At 39.8% G+C, this 16,965-nt stretch overlaps 1 protein-coding gene across 3 annotated transcripts in view; it reads right to left on the bottom strand.

Moving 5' to 3' along the window:
* Positions 1 to 16,965, bottom strand: part of LOC134648323 (pseudouridylate synthase RPUSD2-like) — a 625,507-nt gene that overhangs the window by 100,283 nt on the left and 508,259 nt on the right. Inside the window, exon 2 of one of the 3 annotated variants that reach the window (XM_063502827.1) lies at positions 13,526 to 13,788. The exons of the other annotated variants lie outside the window; for them this stretch is intronic. Coding sequence (XP_063358897.1) covers positions 13,526 to 13,711 — 186 coding nt within the window. The 5' untranslated portion in view covers positions 13,712 to 13,788. The remainder of the gene's footprint in view (positions 1 to 13,525; positions 13,789 to 16,965) is intronic. 3 annotated transcript variants of the gene reach the window in all.

Here is a 16,965-nt window from a genome sequence, read left to right as displayed (position 1 = left end):
TTCGTTGTGACACATCGACAGATATTTACTGCACTACGACAGCTACTGATAAATAAGTTATATGTAAACAAGATGTATATAATGACCAATTTATAATAATTAAGTAATGACCTGTAAGTAAGACCTGTAATTATATCATTACCAATCAAGGATGGATATGTCTATGTCTATACATATTATTTCTATGATATATTCAATTCAATTCATATTTATTCCAGATAACAAAAGATCCATATTACATTAAAATTAAAATCACGAACACAATAAAGATAATAATTTAATATTAAAATTAAAATAGACACATTAAATTAAAATATACAAAATATATAGTCACATTCAAACAAACACAAAATAAATAAATATATGACATTCAGTCAAATATTTAATTGATGAAGTGACATGAAGGTCATTCCAGTGTCTCGCTATGGGGGAGTCCAAACTGCTCGCGATCACGCCTAGAATGCTGTTGCTACTGTCACGCACACGGCGCATGATGGAGACGACACGCTTCCGAACAATAGCAAGGAAGCCGTCTACTCGCGCTTCCGCAAACATGCCCGACGCGCTGCAGTACCTGGGCAGTCCCATGGTCTAATAAAACATGGTCTTCTCTTCCCAGAGTGTCACTTGCCTACGTCACAATAACATTGCCAATTTATTTCAACATAACATGTTACATGGGTACATTATATCTATGGTTAATAAGTTAATTTATTTCTTTATAATTTAATAATTTTCATTTATATGTATTTTATCTTAAATTTTACAATAACACGTCATTTTTAATTATTCGTTAGCAATATCTTCCGATTCACGAAAGAAATTTCAGACGTTCGGGTAATTCTGTTTACACTACTGGCAACACAGGATAGCGCTGTCACATTTGACAATCCGCCATTTTGTCCCTGACCGACCGTCCTTGTCGAACGCGTGTTAATTGTTATTTCCTTCTCGCTCAGTGTCAGCAGTCGCAGTGTTTTCCAAACTTTTCACGTCGTAAGCTTCGTAATTAATGTTTTGTTACGAAAATGGTTGGCGGCTCTATTCGGAACTGTAAGAGTAGGAGTGAAAAGTGCAGTATAGATTTGTTTTATTTTACTATGTTTCTACATGAATAACTTAAAATTAATGCCTTTAAAATAAATTTCACTGTTGGTTAAAATTCTCCCACATTTTAAAGTTTGAGGACCTGTAAACAGCATGATGACGTAGGCAAGTGCCAGTTAGGTCATTCGCGAATCTCGGAAGAGAGTACCAGGCGGAGTATATTATTATACCATGGGCAGTCCCAACAGCATCCTGAGCGTGTTATATATGTCGAGGCTTAATGTAGGTTTAGGTATTCAGGAATGGCTAGATGCACTAGGTAGTACATCCGTTAGGGCGTAGATATTTAACGCGAGAACAAGTACGCGAGGCGTAATGCAGTCTCTTTATTGCCACTGTCCGACCAGAATGAAGTTCAATTCCAGAGTGACGCCAGCCTGCAACCTGGCGATGCCACTCACTCTAGTCCACAAAAAACCATGAGCTAATTAATTATCAAACAGAGCAATTTCCGAGAACACATTCAGACGTTACAAAAACCCCTGACGCCTCTAATACGCTTCCAAGCCTCTTGAAGAGACATCTTTATTACCCACGTCGCTTACAAGTGTTTTTGATAAATCGTAAGTAAGTCATGTAAGCGCCCATTATTTGAATTTACCAATTATTATCACCTGCGCGTCGACATATATATGTAGGAGGCAAACTTGAAATCGAAGAAATGTTGGATGGATTTGAATCTGTGCCGTGTCCCACGGATATCGTATATCTCTCGCACTAATTTATGATTAAAATGCATGAGCAAATATAAATTTAAAAATTGAAATTGACAAAATCAATTGACATTCGTTTGTAAGCTCAAATCGGCCTCTTGGTCTTTATATTTGTAGAATATATAATTTGAGCGGGGGTGAAAAGGGACAGCATCATAAATTTAAAACGGCTTAAGATAATGAAGCGCTGCGTATAATGGAGCACGTTTTTAATATCCGTTAGCAATTTAGCTTTAGTGTTAATAATAGATTTTTTAGGTTTATTTTTTGACTAGCTTTTGCCCGCGACTTCGTCTTAATTGGGATAGCTTATTATTACCCAATCTGGTTTTTATCGATCTGGGGGCACGGCAGTGCCCCCGCCAAGTCGAGCGCGAAGCAAACACTGCCGTACCATCCTTTACTGGAACCATTTCGCCGCATTTTCAGGCCCCTATTTGAGAACCTCTGGATAAGACCAGAACGCAGAAATTTTCGTCATCCAGTAAGCTATAATCACATACTTAAAATCCAAAATTTCAAGGCTGTAGGTAATTGAGTTCCGAAGCTAAGCGAAAGCAAAGTTTCGCATTTATGACACTCACTCACTCACTCATGATCATCAGAATGGAACTAGTACTTCCCATAAACTCAGAGAGCTGAAATTTGGTACAGAGTTAGGGTTTAATGGAAAAACCTAAAAATATTGCACTATCAGTCACGTTTTAAAGATCTAAGAACTGCATAAGTAAGTTTGTAATCCCATATAAATATATGATATTACAAAGTTACTGTTGCAGTTCCTACAAGTAGTAGGTAAAGTAAAGGTACACTACGATGTACGATGTGAGTATGAATGAATGAAGATATGTTTAGTTATGATATGTGTATACATAGTATGGGTATGAGTACCCGAAAAGAAGGACTGCCTACAAAAAGAGATGAGATCCCATCAAAAACATTAAAGTCTATTTTTTTATTCGGTAGACTGAAATGACAGTTAATAGTATGAACATGAAATGTCATTCCATACTATTAACTGTCATTTCAGTCTACCGAATAAAAAAATAGACTTTACATGTAAAAAGGTGCAAGTCTCGCAACGCTTTTACTACAAAAAAGGTTTGAGATGTAATGTGAAACCAAGTCGGTTATTTTAATCAGTGCCAGGGGGTGTAAAAACCGTATCAATAAGATATCTTTAATTTGTAATACATATAATGACTTGGCAATCGCACATAATGCTTAACTCGTGCTGTACTCGTAAATATGTGTAATGCTCAAACTGCAATTAGCGCTAGCGTTATGTTCAATTAGATTTTTTTTTAATAGGTGACGATGATCCTTTTGTTATTATGCAGCCGTGCGATGGCCAAGTCATTATAGGTACGTATTACAAATTAAAGATATCTTATTGATACGGTTTTAACACCCCCTGGCACTGATTAAAATAACCGACTTGGTTTCACATTACATCTCAAACCTTTTTTGTAGTAAAAGCGTTGCGTGACTTGCACCTTTTTACATGTAATGTTTTTGATGGGATTTCCCATACAAATTCCCCCCCCCCCCTTTTTTCACTCCTTAAACGGTGATTTCTGGGATAAAACCGGCCAAGTGCGAGTCGGACTCGCGCACGGAGGGTTCCGCCAGGGGGGTGTCACTCCGCAGTTTAGGTACATTTGGCCGGCGCGCCCATCGGACAGGTGTATGGCAGTGGGCTGCCGCTCGGCGTGCACGATCGATAGTCGTGTCACGCGGCGCTCGCGCAAAATTGAAAATACACAATGGCTTCGAAACTTACTTCCGTGAGAATCAGACATATTTACTATCTCCGGATAAAAAATGTATGTTTACATAATCAACGTTTGTAATTCCTACATATTTATCTTAAAAATAATAAATCAGTGGGTATAAAGTCAATTTTTTATTCGGTGACTGAAATGACAGTTCATAGTATGAAATGACATTTTATGTTCATACTATGAACTGTCATTTCAGTCTACCGAATAAAAAAATAGACTTTAGGTATAAAAACTTGTCAAGTGATAACCCCGTGCCGACACTCACAGCTCGGTCATAAAACTGCGGCGCGCAAAGGAGATTCACGGTTCATGCGCGGTTATAAGTTTCAATTTTGCTTGCAGGCGGCGATATAGGTGTAATTTTATACCTAAATCTGACTTTTGTGAAGGAGTGAATTTTCTGTACGGTAGTACTATTAGTTATTCTGTGGTTCCGCATCATCAACAAAAAATAGAGCAAAACAAGCAAAAAACGGTCACCCATCCAAGTACTGACCCCGCCCGACGTTGCTTAACTTCGGTCAAAAATCACGTTTGTTGTATGGGAGGCCCAACTTAAATCTTTATTTTATTCTGTTTTTAGTATTTGTTGTTATAGCGGCAACAGAAATACATCATCTGTGAAAATTTCAACTGTCTAGCTATCACGGTTCGTGAGATACAGCCTGGTGACAGACGGACGGACGGACGGACGGACGGACGGACGGACAGCGGAGTCTAAGTAATACGGTCCCATTTTTACCCTTTGGGTACGGAACCCTAAAAACTACCCTATGCCCGGGACTCAAACTAATCTCCACACCAAATTACAACGAAATAGATTCAGCAGTTTAAGCGTGAAGAGGTAACAGACAGACAGACAGACAGACAGACAGACAGACAGACAGACAGACAGACAGACAGACAGACAGACAGACAGACAGACAGACAGACAGACAGACAGACAGACAGACAGACAGACAGACAGACAGACAGACAGACAGACAGACAGACAGACAGACAGACAGACAGACAGACAGACAGACAGACAGACAGACAGACAGACAGACAGACAGACAGACAGACAGACAGACAGACAGACAGACAGACAGACAGACAGACAGACAGACAGACAGACAGACAGACAGACAGACAGACAGACAGACAGACAGACAGACAGACAGACAGACAGACAGACAGACAGACAGACAGACAGACAGACAGACAGACAGACAGACAGACAGACAGACAGACAGACAGACAGACAGACAGACAGACAGACAGACAGACAGACAGACAGACAGACAGACAGACAGACAGACAGACAGACAGACAGACAGACAGACAGACAGACAGACAGACAGACAGACAGACAGACAGACAGACAGACAGACAGACAGACAGACAGACAGACAGACAGACAGACAGACAGACAGACAGACAGACAGACAGACAGACAGACAGACAGACAGACAGACAGACAGACAGACAGACAGACAGACAGACAGACAGACAGACAGACAGACAGACAGACAGACAGACAGACAGACAGACAGACAGACAGACAGACAGACAGACAGACAGACAGACAGACAGACAGACAGACAGACAGACAGACAGACAGACAGACAGACAGACAGACAGACAGACAGACAGACAGACAGACAGACAGACAGACAGACAGACAGACAGTGGTCTCTTTGTTGTGTGTGTTTGTTTTGTCTTTGTTTCTGTGTGTTGTTTTTGTTTGTTGTTTGTTTGTTTGTGTTTGTTGGTCTGTTTATAAAACTAAACTTACGTCTCTCATTCTCACGAACCCGCCGCCAAAAAGCCGTTCCCATACAATAGAAGCTCTCTTTCTTGAAGGGTTCTGTACCCAAAGGGTAAAAAACGGGACTCTATTACTATAAGACTTCGCTGTCCGTCCGTCCGTCCGTCTGTCACCAGGCTGTATCTCATGAACCACGATAGCTAGACAGTTGAAATTTTCACAAATGATGTATTTCTGTTGATAATACTAAATACTAAAAATAAAATAAAATAAATATTTAAGGGGGGCACCTATACAACAAACACGATTTTTTTGTTCATGTTAAATACTAAGGGTCGGTTGCACCAAACTGTTTGTCATCGTTATAGTGTTCGCTAAATTTTATTGTATGATAAGTTTCATAGTATACCGCCGGAGCGCGCCGGCTGACGATTAGGGTTTGCTCCCGGTACTGAGTTTGTATGGCGAGAACCGGGAATTCGGGGGACGATGATCAGTCTGTCAAGTGCGGATGGTGGCAACTGGCCGTAAGTCATTTAAGAAGCTAGCTTTATTCAAATCCTGTAATGAACTACCTACACCTTAATTACCGCCTACACTACCGCCCCACCTTTTTCGTGAGTCTAGTATGCTACGTTATAAATGAAGATATAATTGCCCGGCCCGGCGGAGTGTGGTGCAATTTGTTGACACTCCCACTAATTACGAGGCAGTTTCGCTGCAGATTCACCTTGTTGAGGGTGGGGTGCTACTGACAGCGGAGAGAAATAGGCTTCTAATTATTACCTTATGCCGCTTCATTCATGACATAATTTTTGTCTCTTTGTCACGAATTTAAATAGCGACATAATTTAATAATAAATAAATAAATAAATATTATAGGTTATTCTTACACAGATGACTAAGTCCCACGGTAAGCTCAAGAAGGCTTGTGTTGTGGGTACTTGGAAAACGATATATATAATATACAAATACATACTAAACACCCAAGATTCAGGAAAAAATATCTGTGCTTATCACACAAATAAATGCCCTTACCGGGATTCGAACCCAGGACCGCGGCTTCACACAGGCAGGGTCACTACCCACTAGGCCAGACCGGTCGTCGTTTTGCGAGTAATGTTATAGAAATACCATTTTCTTCGCCATGAAATACTATATCATAATACAAAAATATTTTAATTTATCCGCGGCAGTTCGATTTTATAGATATAGTTATCCGTCCACCTTCGAGCGTATCTCGGCCGAGTACGTGAAAATGTATCAAGACGATAATCTATTCAGATTACTTTTACATAATAGCCATCGTTACTTTGATAAAGTCATCAGCCTATAATGAGGTACCGATTATACGTGCATGCACCCAATCAACTTTAATGGGCCCACACACTCCGCACATACTTATACTAGTTTGAGTATGTAAAATATCCGCGAGTATCTCCAATTATATTGATTTGAGGCCTATTCAGATTTAGGCAATATGATCTTGATTTGATATTAACTATTCTAGTCATTTTTGTATAAAATAATTCATAATTTGAAGGCACGGCCGTGCCCCCGCCAAGACGAGACAAAGGACAAAAGGCAGTGCATATCTTTTCTCGGCACGTTTCGTCGTATTTTCGAACCCTCGTAGTTTCGGCTTGGATTGTATTCCACAAGCCACTAAAACTAATAACAATAATTAAATATCACTATGATCACTTAGTACCACTTGCACCATCCCACTAACCCGGGGTTAACCGATGAAACCCAGTGTCAGATTGTAATTGGGACCCTTAGACAGGCACTAACAATAAATAGGCAGGTAAGTAGAAGATTATCTTTATTCGCTGTGTTTGCTTATGATGTTAAACGTTTTAATTCGTGGTATATTTTTAAGCCATGTTTATCGACAATATCGACAACTAAAATACGGAATAAAGAAGTTCGACAAATTCGAATATTCGAATTGCAAGCCCTATGACCATATAACATATTTCCCCGAAACAACCACATACTCGCTTCAACTGCCACCACACCTCGCCACAAGGGCAGAATCTACTTAGTCTGAAATGGTTTCCATGTATTCTAGAGGCATGCTGGCGTTCGCATCACAGTATATTACATCGCATGCCCACACGAAATTAACGTGAGCTTCGTAGAATATATTAACGCCTGCTGATATGGAATTTGGTTTTTTCATACAAGTTAGTGTTTAGAGGAATTACTTGTAGGGGATCGTAAAAAGCCCAGGCCCCGTAGACATGCCAATCGCTAACGCTGCGTAGCGAACGAAACGTAACTGTCACTGTCACAATATATGGGAGAGTGATAGAGATTATAGAGAGACACAAAGCGATTCGATGGCGAAGCGCAAGCGATTGTCACCTTGGCTAGACCGCCAGGGGTCTAGCCAAGACGACAGTCGTACATCGACAAAGGCCAAACGAAAAGAGAAAATGTATCTGACAGATGCCACGAAAAGTCACTTGAATATTTCTATAAATTATTTAAGTTTCTATTGCCGTTTTGTAATTATTTCTGAAAAACTATCAACTTTTGGGTTATGTAGACTAAGAATCACGAGTAGGTACTATTGAATGAGACAAAGAAAAATAGTGTCCCCAATTTTTCATAAAAAAATTGGGTTTCAGTTAGGTAACGGTCCATACAAAATATAAGTGAAAATGCGTTACAGAACTGTCTTTTTTTAGGACACATTTTTTTTCTTTTTCAATCGATATTCCTCGTGGTACTCGTGGATATGAGTAGAAATAACCCAAAAGGAGATGGATTTTAGAAAAAAAGTAGTACCATTTATTTTTATGTAAAAATGCCCTTCAACGATTGTTTCAAAACTACAAGTTATTTTCAAAATCTGATCCACTCGCCTACCGCAGTTAGGCTTACCAGATGACAGGAATTTTCCTGACATGTCAGGAATTTTGGCCTTTTGTCAGGAATGGGGACGGAACACGAAAATGTCAGGAAGTTTTTGAATTGATAGACTTCTTTATAAAGTATCTTTTTATTTACTTAAATCAATACAAAAAATAAATTTAATAAAACTTAATAATAAAACGCGGCTATCGGCCCCATCGCCATCGCGTTAGACACCCCCCCCCCCCCTCATGTCAGGAAAAATATTCGGAAATCAGGAATTTTGTCAGGAAATTCTAAATTTGTAATAGTTTACGTAGGTAGTTCGACCACTACAGTAATTTGACTCCAGGGTAATTCAGCAGGTTAATATTATGGTTATATGCGGACCTCCTCATTTAACATTCAGGAGATGTCCCCTCAGGGACCTCAGGTATAAGTACGGGATAAGATATCGATAATGTATATCGACATGGGTTTAAAATTTGCGTATATATCGATAACTTGAGTATAGATAAAAGCATTGAAGACTGGTACGGAAAGTCATCTCTTTCGAAATTGTCGTACCTTTGTTTCGATACTCCATCCGCGACAGATTTAATACAACAATAATATATCTTTTATAAACAACATAAGAACTACTCCTACGGCGTTATTCATAAACATCTACTAAGTAATCGGCTGATGATCGTCGTTTGTCCCTCTCTATGGCATAACGACAGATAGGGACATTAGGGACAAACGATGATCATCAACTGATTAAGTTAGCAGCCGTTTATGAATAACGCCACTAGACTTTAAGTCTACTCTCTATGAGCCCGATTCGGATTTTGAACTAGTTATCTATTAGATATCTTGGTGATGTCTAATAGATATCTAATATTTGACGTATCTTAAAGTTCGAATATGGCTGTATGTCGATTTTGGTCAGAGCTATGACGACATTAATCGCAGGGCCGCAAATCGATACGAACCATGCATACTAACTATCGATACTATCGATTACGATAGTCTGCGTAAACGTAGTTAATCTGATGACACGACGGCTATTAAACGCCTTACACGGGACACAATTATAGGGTGGTCTAAATTAAAAGATGCGGCGGGGACTAAGATTAATACAAGGACATGTGGTCCAAGTGATTAGAATCGGACCTAGTTAGTAAAATATCTATGAAATATGAAGTTTATAATGACACTTACTTACTTTGTACTATTGAAGTGGGTGCAAAGTTAGCTTAGATAGACTATTCTATACGTAAGCAGATATTTAATGTGACCTATATAATCTGCCGTCCGCGACTGGCGACAAGTGATAAATTAATTCCAATAAGTTTCAAATTCCGTAATTCCAAATACAATTCTCTTACTTTTCTTCTAGCAACATTTTCACCATCTGTTTAGAGCCCTATGGTTCACTGGTAGATAATGCCTTTAGGCATTAAGTTCGCCATTTGTAATTTTATTTTGTTGTGCAATAAAGTTTAAATAGTCATTAATATTAAGATTTAGTACTGGATTAACAAATAGCCAGGAAACTTATTTTTCAATGTCAGTACTTAAAAGCTCCAAGTAACACAAATATACAACAAATAAGCATATATGTATAGCATTAAAGAATACCCATTTGTAGCGCAAAGGCGTAGATAATCTGACGACACGTCAGACACTATTTAAGGCCTTACACGATACAGTCCGCCAATTATGTTGTGGTACAAACTATAAGAAACCGAGGGAACTATATATATATACGTGCAAATTTATTTGGGTTAAGGCTAATAATATAAGAAATTACAAAAAAGACAAAGAATTTACTATGATCAATTATGTATCTTACTTAGTTATGTACTTATTTTCGACAAAATAGATCGAACAAAACTACATATCAAATATCAATACACCTCATAGGACAAAGTCCCCCTCCGCGTCTGTCTGTTTATATGTTCACGATAAACTCAAAAACGACTGAATGGATTTTCATGCGGTTTTCACCTATCGATAGAGTGATTCTTGAGGAAGGTTTTTGTATAATTTGTTAACCCGTGCAAAGCCGTACAATAGAGTCGCTAGTATAATATATAACGCCTGTTGCCGACCGCTGAGCTAAATGGATCGCTTATTCGTATGACTTGCACCACACGAAATTAACTACAAGTTAAACTAGTCCTACAGACGTTTAATGACTAACACGACTAGAAAAATAGTTAAAAAATGACCGAGCACACATAATGGCGGCCGCTATAAACCACATCAGCAAGCAAGATGCAAGATACCATCGCTAATTACAGAGAAATGCTAATTCTTTTATTATTTCGCTAGCTTTTGCCTACGACTTCGTTCGAGGAGTTTTGGTTTCTGCATTTGTAGGTTATACGTATCAATATTGGAATGAAATGAAAATAAAAATATTTATTTTCAGGCAACTATTGGCCCATAGATAAATAGCTAAAAAAAAAACCGGCCAAGGTCGAGTCGGGCTCGCGCACGGAGGGTTCCGCACCATCAACATAAAAAGAGCAAAACAAGCAAAAAAATGGTCACCCATCCAAGTTCTGACCCCGCCCGACGTTGCTTAACTTCGGTCAAAAATCACGTTTGTTGTATGGGAGCCCCACTTAAATCTTTATTTTATACTGTTTTTAGTATTTGTTGTTATAGCGGCAACAGAAATACATCATCTGTGAAAATTTCAACTGTCTAGCTATCACGGTTCGTGAGATACAGCCTGGTGACAGACGGACGGACGGACGGACAGCGGAGTCTTAGTAATAGGGTCCCGTTTTTACCCTTTGGGTACGGAACCCTAACTAGCATACCTACATATTATACAACATATCTTAAAAACTAAAACACATAGGTACTATGGCTGCGATGCATTTCGCAACCCCCCTGTGTCAGGGAGCCGAAATATAAATCAGGAATATTATCAGGTATCTATAAATCTCTATACCTGTAGTTGATATACTTGATATGTTATGTCCTCACGGCTTAGTAAATAATAAGTTGTCTGGGAGGTATGGTAAAACGTATTAATTAATAAAATACTTAATATTAAACAAAGTTGATACTTATCAGCTCTTAATACGTACTTATCTTAATAGAAATCAGTTTTTGCAAATCTATCTTAAAACTAAATGGATTTTTATCTAAGTGTGAAGTCAGCACTTTCAGTGTACTTATTTCTCTATGTCACGCAGCTAAATTACTCAACCGATTTTAATTAAAACTTACGTAGAAAACTTAAATGCTAAAAATGTACTTAGGCTTGTACACTTTTTTAAATCCCATCGTTGAGAGGATAAAGGGAATATTTTCTTTGGATTTCTTTGCCAATAATATTCTGCTGTTTCTTGTAACGTGTAAATTAAACAGACAAACAGACAAAATTTGTAGGTAACAGACAACCTTTTAAACGCTAAAGGTTTTAATTATTTACTTGTGTAATAATTGAACCATAATTTACTTTTCTGTACATAGTGTTCGTTTGTCTGTCATTTTTATTTGTCTACTCTCAATTGCTCAAAGGTTGACTGGAAGAGATCCCTTACAGGGATAAGTTCGCCTTTGTACACTTTCTTGTTAATTGTATCTTAACCTGTTTTATGTACAATAAAGTGTTTATATACATACATACCTACATACCTTTTCACGATTTTATCACATTAATTAGCAGGGTAAATAAACAAGTCACAATAAAATACGAAGCGGCTTGTTTGATATAATTAGTGAGATGGTAGTTCGAGGCATTTCTGAGATAATTTACTTGTCGCCTTGTCTACATGATTATTACGAACATAGTTAAAATACTTCAGTAATTAAGGACTTGCCTTCGTTTATATTTTACAAGGTTTAGTTATGAGTGCAATTTTCGTATTAAAAAGTGTACGTTGAAAAGGTAATGTTGAGGAAATTTTCAGGAAGGTCAATGTGGCTAATTCCGTCATAGGGACTATTCCGTCCACGTGCGTATATTTCTTTGATTTTCAGTCGTAGGAGAAAAAAAAACATATGTTTTGATTGCTGAAACTAAAAGAAATCGCTGCTTTGTCGATGAAATTACCTAAGTATCTATTTTGTTCGTTGTTCCAGAAAAACGCTAGTAGACGGAATAGCTCCTATGACGGAATTAGCCATATTGCCCTTAGCTAATTAGTTTAATTTCAGTAAAAAATATAGAAAACTTGAAGGATATTTTTATCCAACGACGCTGTAAATGTTATACACCTCATACTTACATATCTAGGCCTAATACATTTTTGGACAGGATAATATACGTGTAGCTGACATTCAAAGGAAAAATCTTACCCGAAAACCCCTGAGACGATCCTGTTACAGTAAGCAGCAAAAGTTGCTAAGCGGGCGAGGTGTTCAAAATGAACTTGACGCGACTTTATTGTTAAGAGAATAAGAGCGCGTCAAGGTAATTTTGAACACCTCGCCCGCTTAGCAAGTTCTGCTGCTGACTGTACAAGGAAATCCAAACGCGTGCGGAATTTTGATTTAGTCTGATTAAATAGAGTAAAGAGTAAATTACGTTCGTTAGAGGAAAAATGGCCTCGATGCTAGATTTACAGGCAACAAGCGCAAATGGAATTACACATAATGAACCTTAATTCTACTGTCTGTAGCACTAGTTGTGTCAAATTAATTTGTTGCAAAGTGTAATTACTGGCGAAATTGGGGATTTGTGAAGCTTTGCTGGACCCAGCTAGCGGACGCCCTTAAAAAAACGTTTTTTCGGTAAATATTCGGCAGTGCGACCCGGACTATTCGGCCTAATACGAACATTGAAAAATATTCCGAATATACCGAATTACCGAATATTCGGCCCATCTCTAATATGCCCTTTACCTTTTCAAGGTTTTTTTTATATAACGATTTGAATACGTTGTTTTTTCATCATTTATTCCTATAAATGATGAAAAAACAACGATGATGAAAGATATTCAAGAAGCAGGTATGTATTTAGGGTTCTCAAAGGTCAGCAACGCATAAGTGGCTCCTCTGATGTTGCTTATGTCCATGGGCGGCGATGACTGCTTCCCATCAGGCGGCTGGTCTGCTCGTTTGATTCCTAAGTGTAAGGCCTGAGTGGACGCTCGAAGCGGAGCGTTCGGCGGGGCGTGCAGCGTGGCGTCGGGCTCACAAGTAATTTGAGCAGCGTGTATATACTAAGGCCGCTCCTATACGCTTGCATTTGTTTAACATGCACGCCGCACGCACCGCTCCGCTGCACGCCCAACTCGAGCGTCCACTCAGGCCTTACACTTACACATAAAAAAAGTGGTATGATGTTGAAAATGACCTACCTTTCTACAGGGCTGTTGTAGCGGCAGCGGCGGCGGGGCAATCAGCCGCATCTGCGGCGGCTGCGGCGGCATCGCGGCCAGCAGCGGCGGCACGAGCGGCACCACGCCGCCCATCGGCAGCGCCACGGCGTACTGCTTCATGCCCATGCCCATGCTCCATGGCAGGAACCACCCGCCGGCCTGCATGCCGCCGCCGTACCACGCCAGCGCGCTCACCGTTTCATGCGCCACGATGAGAATGAAGGCATTAGTTGCACTGTTACCTGTGGGCAAGGGAAGGGTTATATTAGTTACAGTTGGTCAAACCAAATTGTCAGTAAATAAGAACAAAAAACTATACTCATTCTTTTCGTTTGGGTGCTAGTACTAGTGTTAGACGAAGATAGTATGATTCTCTCTGTCTATGTTTGAAATGAGACAGTCCTTAGACAAACTATAAGTTACTTATTCTGTGTGACCTAACACCTAACTAAACTATTGGCAAAAATCTCATTTATGGTACAGGCTTTTATCGCTGACTGTACTTTTCTTTTCACGTGCAACTAATACTCATCGAGACAATTCTAACAACCCGAAACACAATTAGGTTCCGTTGTTTTTCACAGAGTTCCTATGGCCACCTCCTGGCTCCTTCATCAGTACCACTACCACCAGTTTGGCACTGACATAAACGTAATCGAGAACGTAATTTACTGTCTATGCATCTCGCTCGTACTCGCATATTAGTGCAAGCGAGATGTATAGAAAGTAAATTACGTTCTCGAAAGCGTTTATGTCAGTTTTGACACTGTCAGTACGGGCTCAGATCACTCAATACCATAATATTGCATTTTCACCCGACTTAAATACAAGTAGGTAACATATTATGTATGCGAATTTCCATGACGAAAAGCAAAAAGGTACAAATATGAACGGAAATCGGGCTTTCTAATTCAATACAGTGATACAACACAGACCTTACTCAACGTTTGCCAATGTAGCCGTGATAAATATACGTTCTTACGTAAAATACGCCAAACCAATTATTCAGACACTTTAATACATTAGCATTGGACAGTTTAACTATAAAAATAAACACAGTTTCGTAACCTACTATCGGATCATCAATCTATCCAGAAATAACGCCTTAACAGCGTCGGAATCTCTGACTGACAGAATGTGGGTGACTCGACACGAGCGGGAAGCGTGTTGCGTCAGATATATCGGAGCGGCTGAGGTGCTTGAAAATATCTGAACACGCTTACATGTACTATCAGAGTGCTAAAACAAATGCTACGCTCAAATTGCTCGGTGTAGGGTTCCGTTGTTGCGAATGTCACAATAAAACTACTTAACATCCCTTTATTTAGTAGATACTATATACTTATTACAATCATAATCATAATAAAAATGTAGCTTCATAGTTTTACTAAAAGTGGATGCTTAAAAAGACTTAGCCGTTCATGTTAAAATAGGTATTTGTGCGGAAGAGGAAATTCGAAACGAGTGGCGAAAAATTACTTATTCGCACGTGTATCGTACAACGTTTTACGGTACATATTATGGCACTTTAAACTTTCGACATATGCACGGAAAATGCTATTTCCCGCACTAGTTCGGGAAAGTAGCACCATATGTACTGTAATAGTTATTTTCGATACAAGTGCGAAAAAGAGGAAATTCGAAACGAGTGGCGATAAATTAAAATACGACCGAAGGGAGTGTTTTAAATCGACACGAGTTGCGAATTACCTCATCATTGGCCTTTGCGTCTATTCCAGACGATTTATGGTGTAACGCCGGAGAAACACCTTTTTTGGTGGCTGAATAGACCGATGCGAGACCGACATGGTCTACCACAGGACTGACAAATGAGATTTCCGGAAAACGGCACTGAGACGCCTTGTCGTCGCTTTTGCCTCTTGTCAGCGAGTGCGGCGAACCAGGTCTCATCACAAAACTTGCGACCCTCCACAACACGTTTGCGCCAATCCGTCCGCTGTTCTGCAAGCCTCTCCCAGTCTCGGTGGTCGATATGGAAGGCAATCATGTCCCTCTTTGCGCAATCTTTAAAGCGAAGCAATGGCCTCCCAACGCTACGTTTTGCATTCGCTACTGCACCAAGAAGAACACGGCGGGGTAGTCGAGAGGGTTCCATCCTGTGCACATGTCCTAGCCAACGCAGACGTCTCTGTTTGAGAAACGCGGTTAAGCTAGGCAGCTGTGCAATTTCTAGAACTCTTTCGTTTGTTACCCTGTCTTGCCATGATATTCCCAAGATCTTACGAAGGCAACGCATGTAAAAAGAGTTTATCCGACGTTCTATTTTTGCGTACGTCGTCCAGGTTTCAGCTCCGTACAAGAGTATGCTTAATATAGAAGCATGGAAGACCAACAGCTTGGTCTTTGTTGTGAGATGCTTGTTTTGCCATACTCGAGTACTAAGCTTCCCGAACGTAGTCGCCGCTTTGCCGATACGTATGTCGACCTCCGCGTCAAGCGAGAGGTTGTTCGTTACGGTCGACCCTAGGTAGCAAAATCTGTCAACTACTTCTAACAGCGTGCCGTTGAGGGAAATAGCTGGTAACACAGAAGTACCTTGTGCTAGCACAACGGTCTTCCTCGTGTTAATGGACATGGCAAACAGGGAACACGCCTGTGAGAATCGACTCACCATTGACTGGAGCTCGCTTTCAGAGCTAGCAACGAAGGCTGCGTCGTCGGCATATAGGAGGCTGCCAACGAAAAGGTCCTCGCGGTTTTTTCGACTTGAGGAGAGAGATGTTAAATATCTTTCCTTCGGCCCTCGTATGCAGATGGATACCCTGTTGGTACTGCGAATTACCTATTCGCACGTGTATCGAACAACGTTTTACAGTACATATGGCACTTTAAAATTTCGACATCGCACGAAAAGTGTTATTTTACGCACTAGTGCGGCCCCATATGTACTGTAAAATAGTTTTTACTTATTTTTGTTTTTATACTTTTTGGACATACATTTTACGAGTAAGTAGATAAACTTTCGACATATCCGAAACTTTATCTAAAATCGAACCCAATTCGTAACTGTAAACCGTATTTTAAACTCGATCGCTGTCGCTCGACGCTTGTCTCGCGAGTCGACCAACATGTCGATCTTCGAATAGATCAAAGACATTTGCGATTTATTGGAGCGTAAAACTGAAAGAAAACACTCGGGGGTTATTATGTATCTGTGACCGGTCGCTTGGAACCGTGAAATTGAATGTGGCGTTAATTAGTACAGTCAGCAGCAATAGTTACTAAGCGGGCGAGGTGCTCAAAATGATCTTGACGCGACTTTATTGTTGAGAGAATAAGAGCGCGTCAAGGTAATTTTGATCACCTCGCCCGCTTAGCAACTTCTGCTGCTGACTGTATCGGTGCCGGTTTATATTCGGTTTTTTTAGGGTTAACCCCTTTCCGTGATGGCGGTGACG

Source organism: Cydia amplana, chromosome 5, assembly GCF_948474715.1.
Source record: "Cydia amplana chromosome 5, ilCydAmpl1.1, whole genome shotgun sequence".
Classification (NCBI taxonomy): Eukaryota; Metazoa; Arthropoda; class Insecta; order Lepidoptera; family Tortricidae; genus Cydia; species Cydia amplana.
Note: the sequence above shows the minus strand (reverse complement) of the source record. Positions and strands in the feature narration are given on the sequence as shown.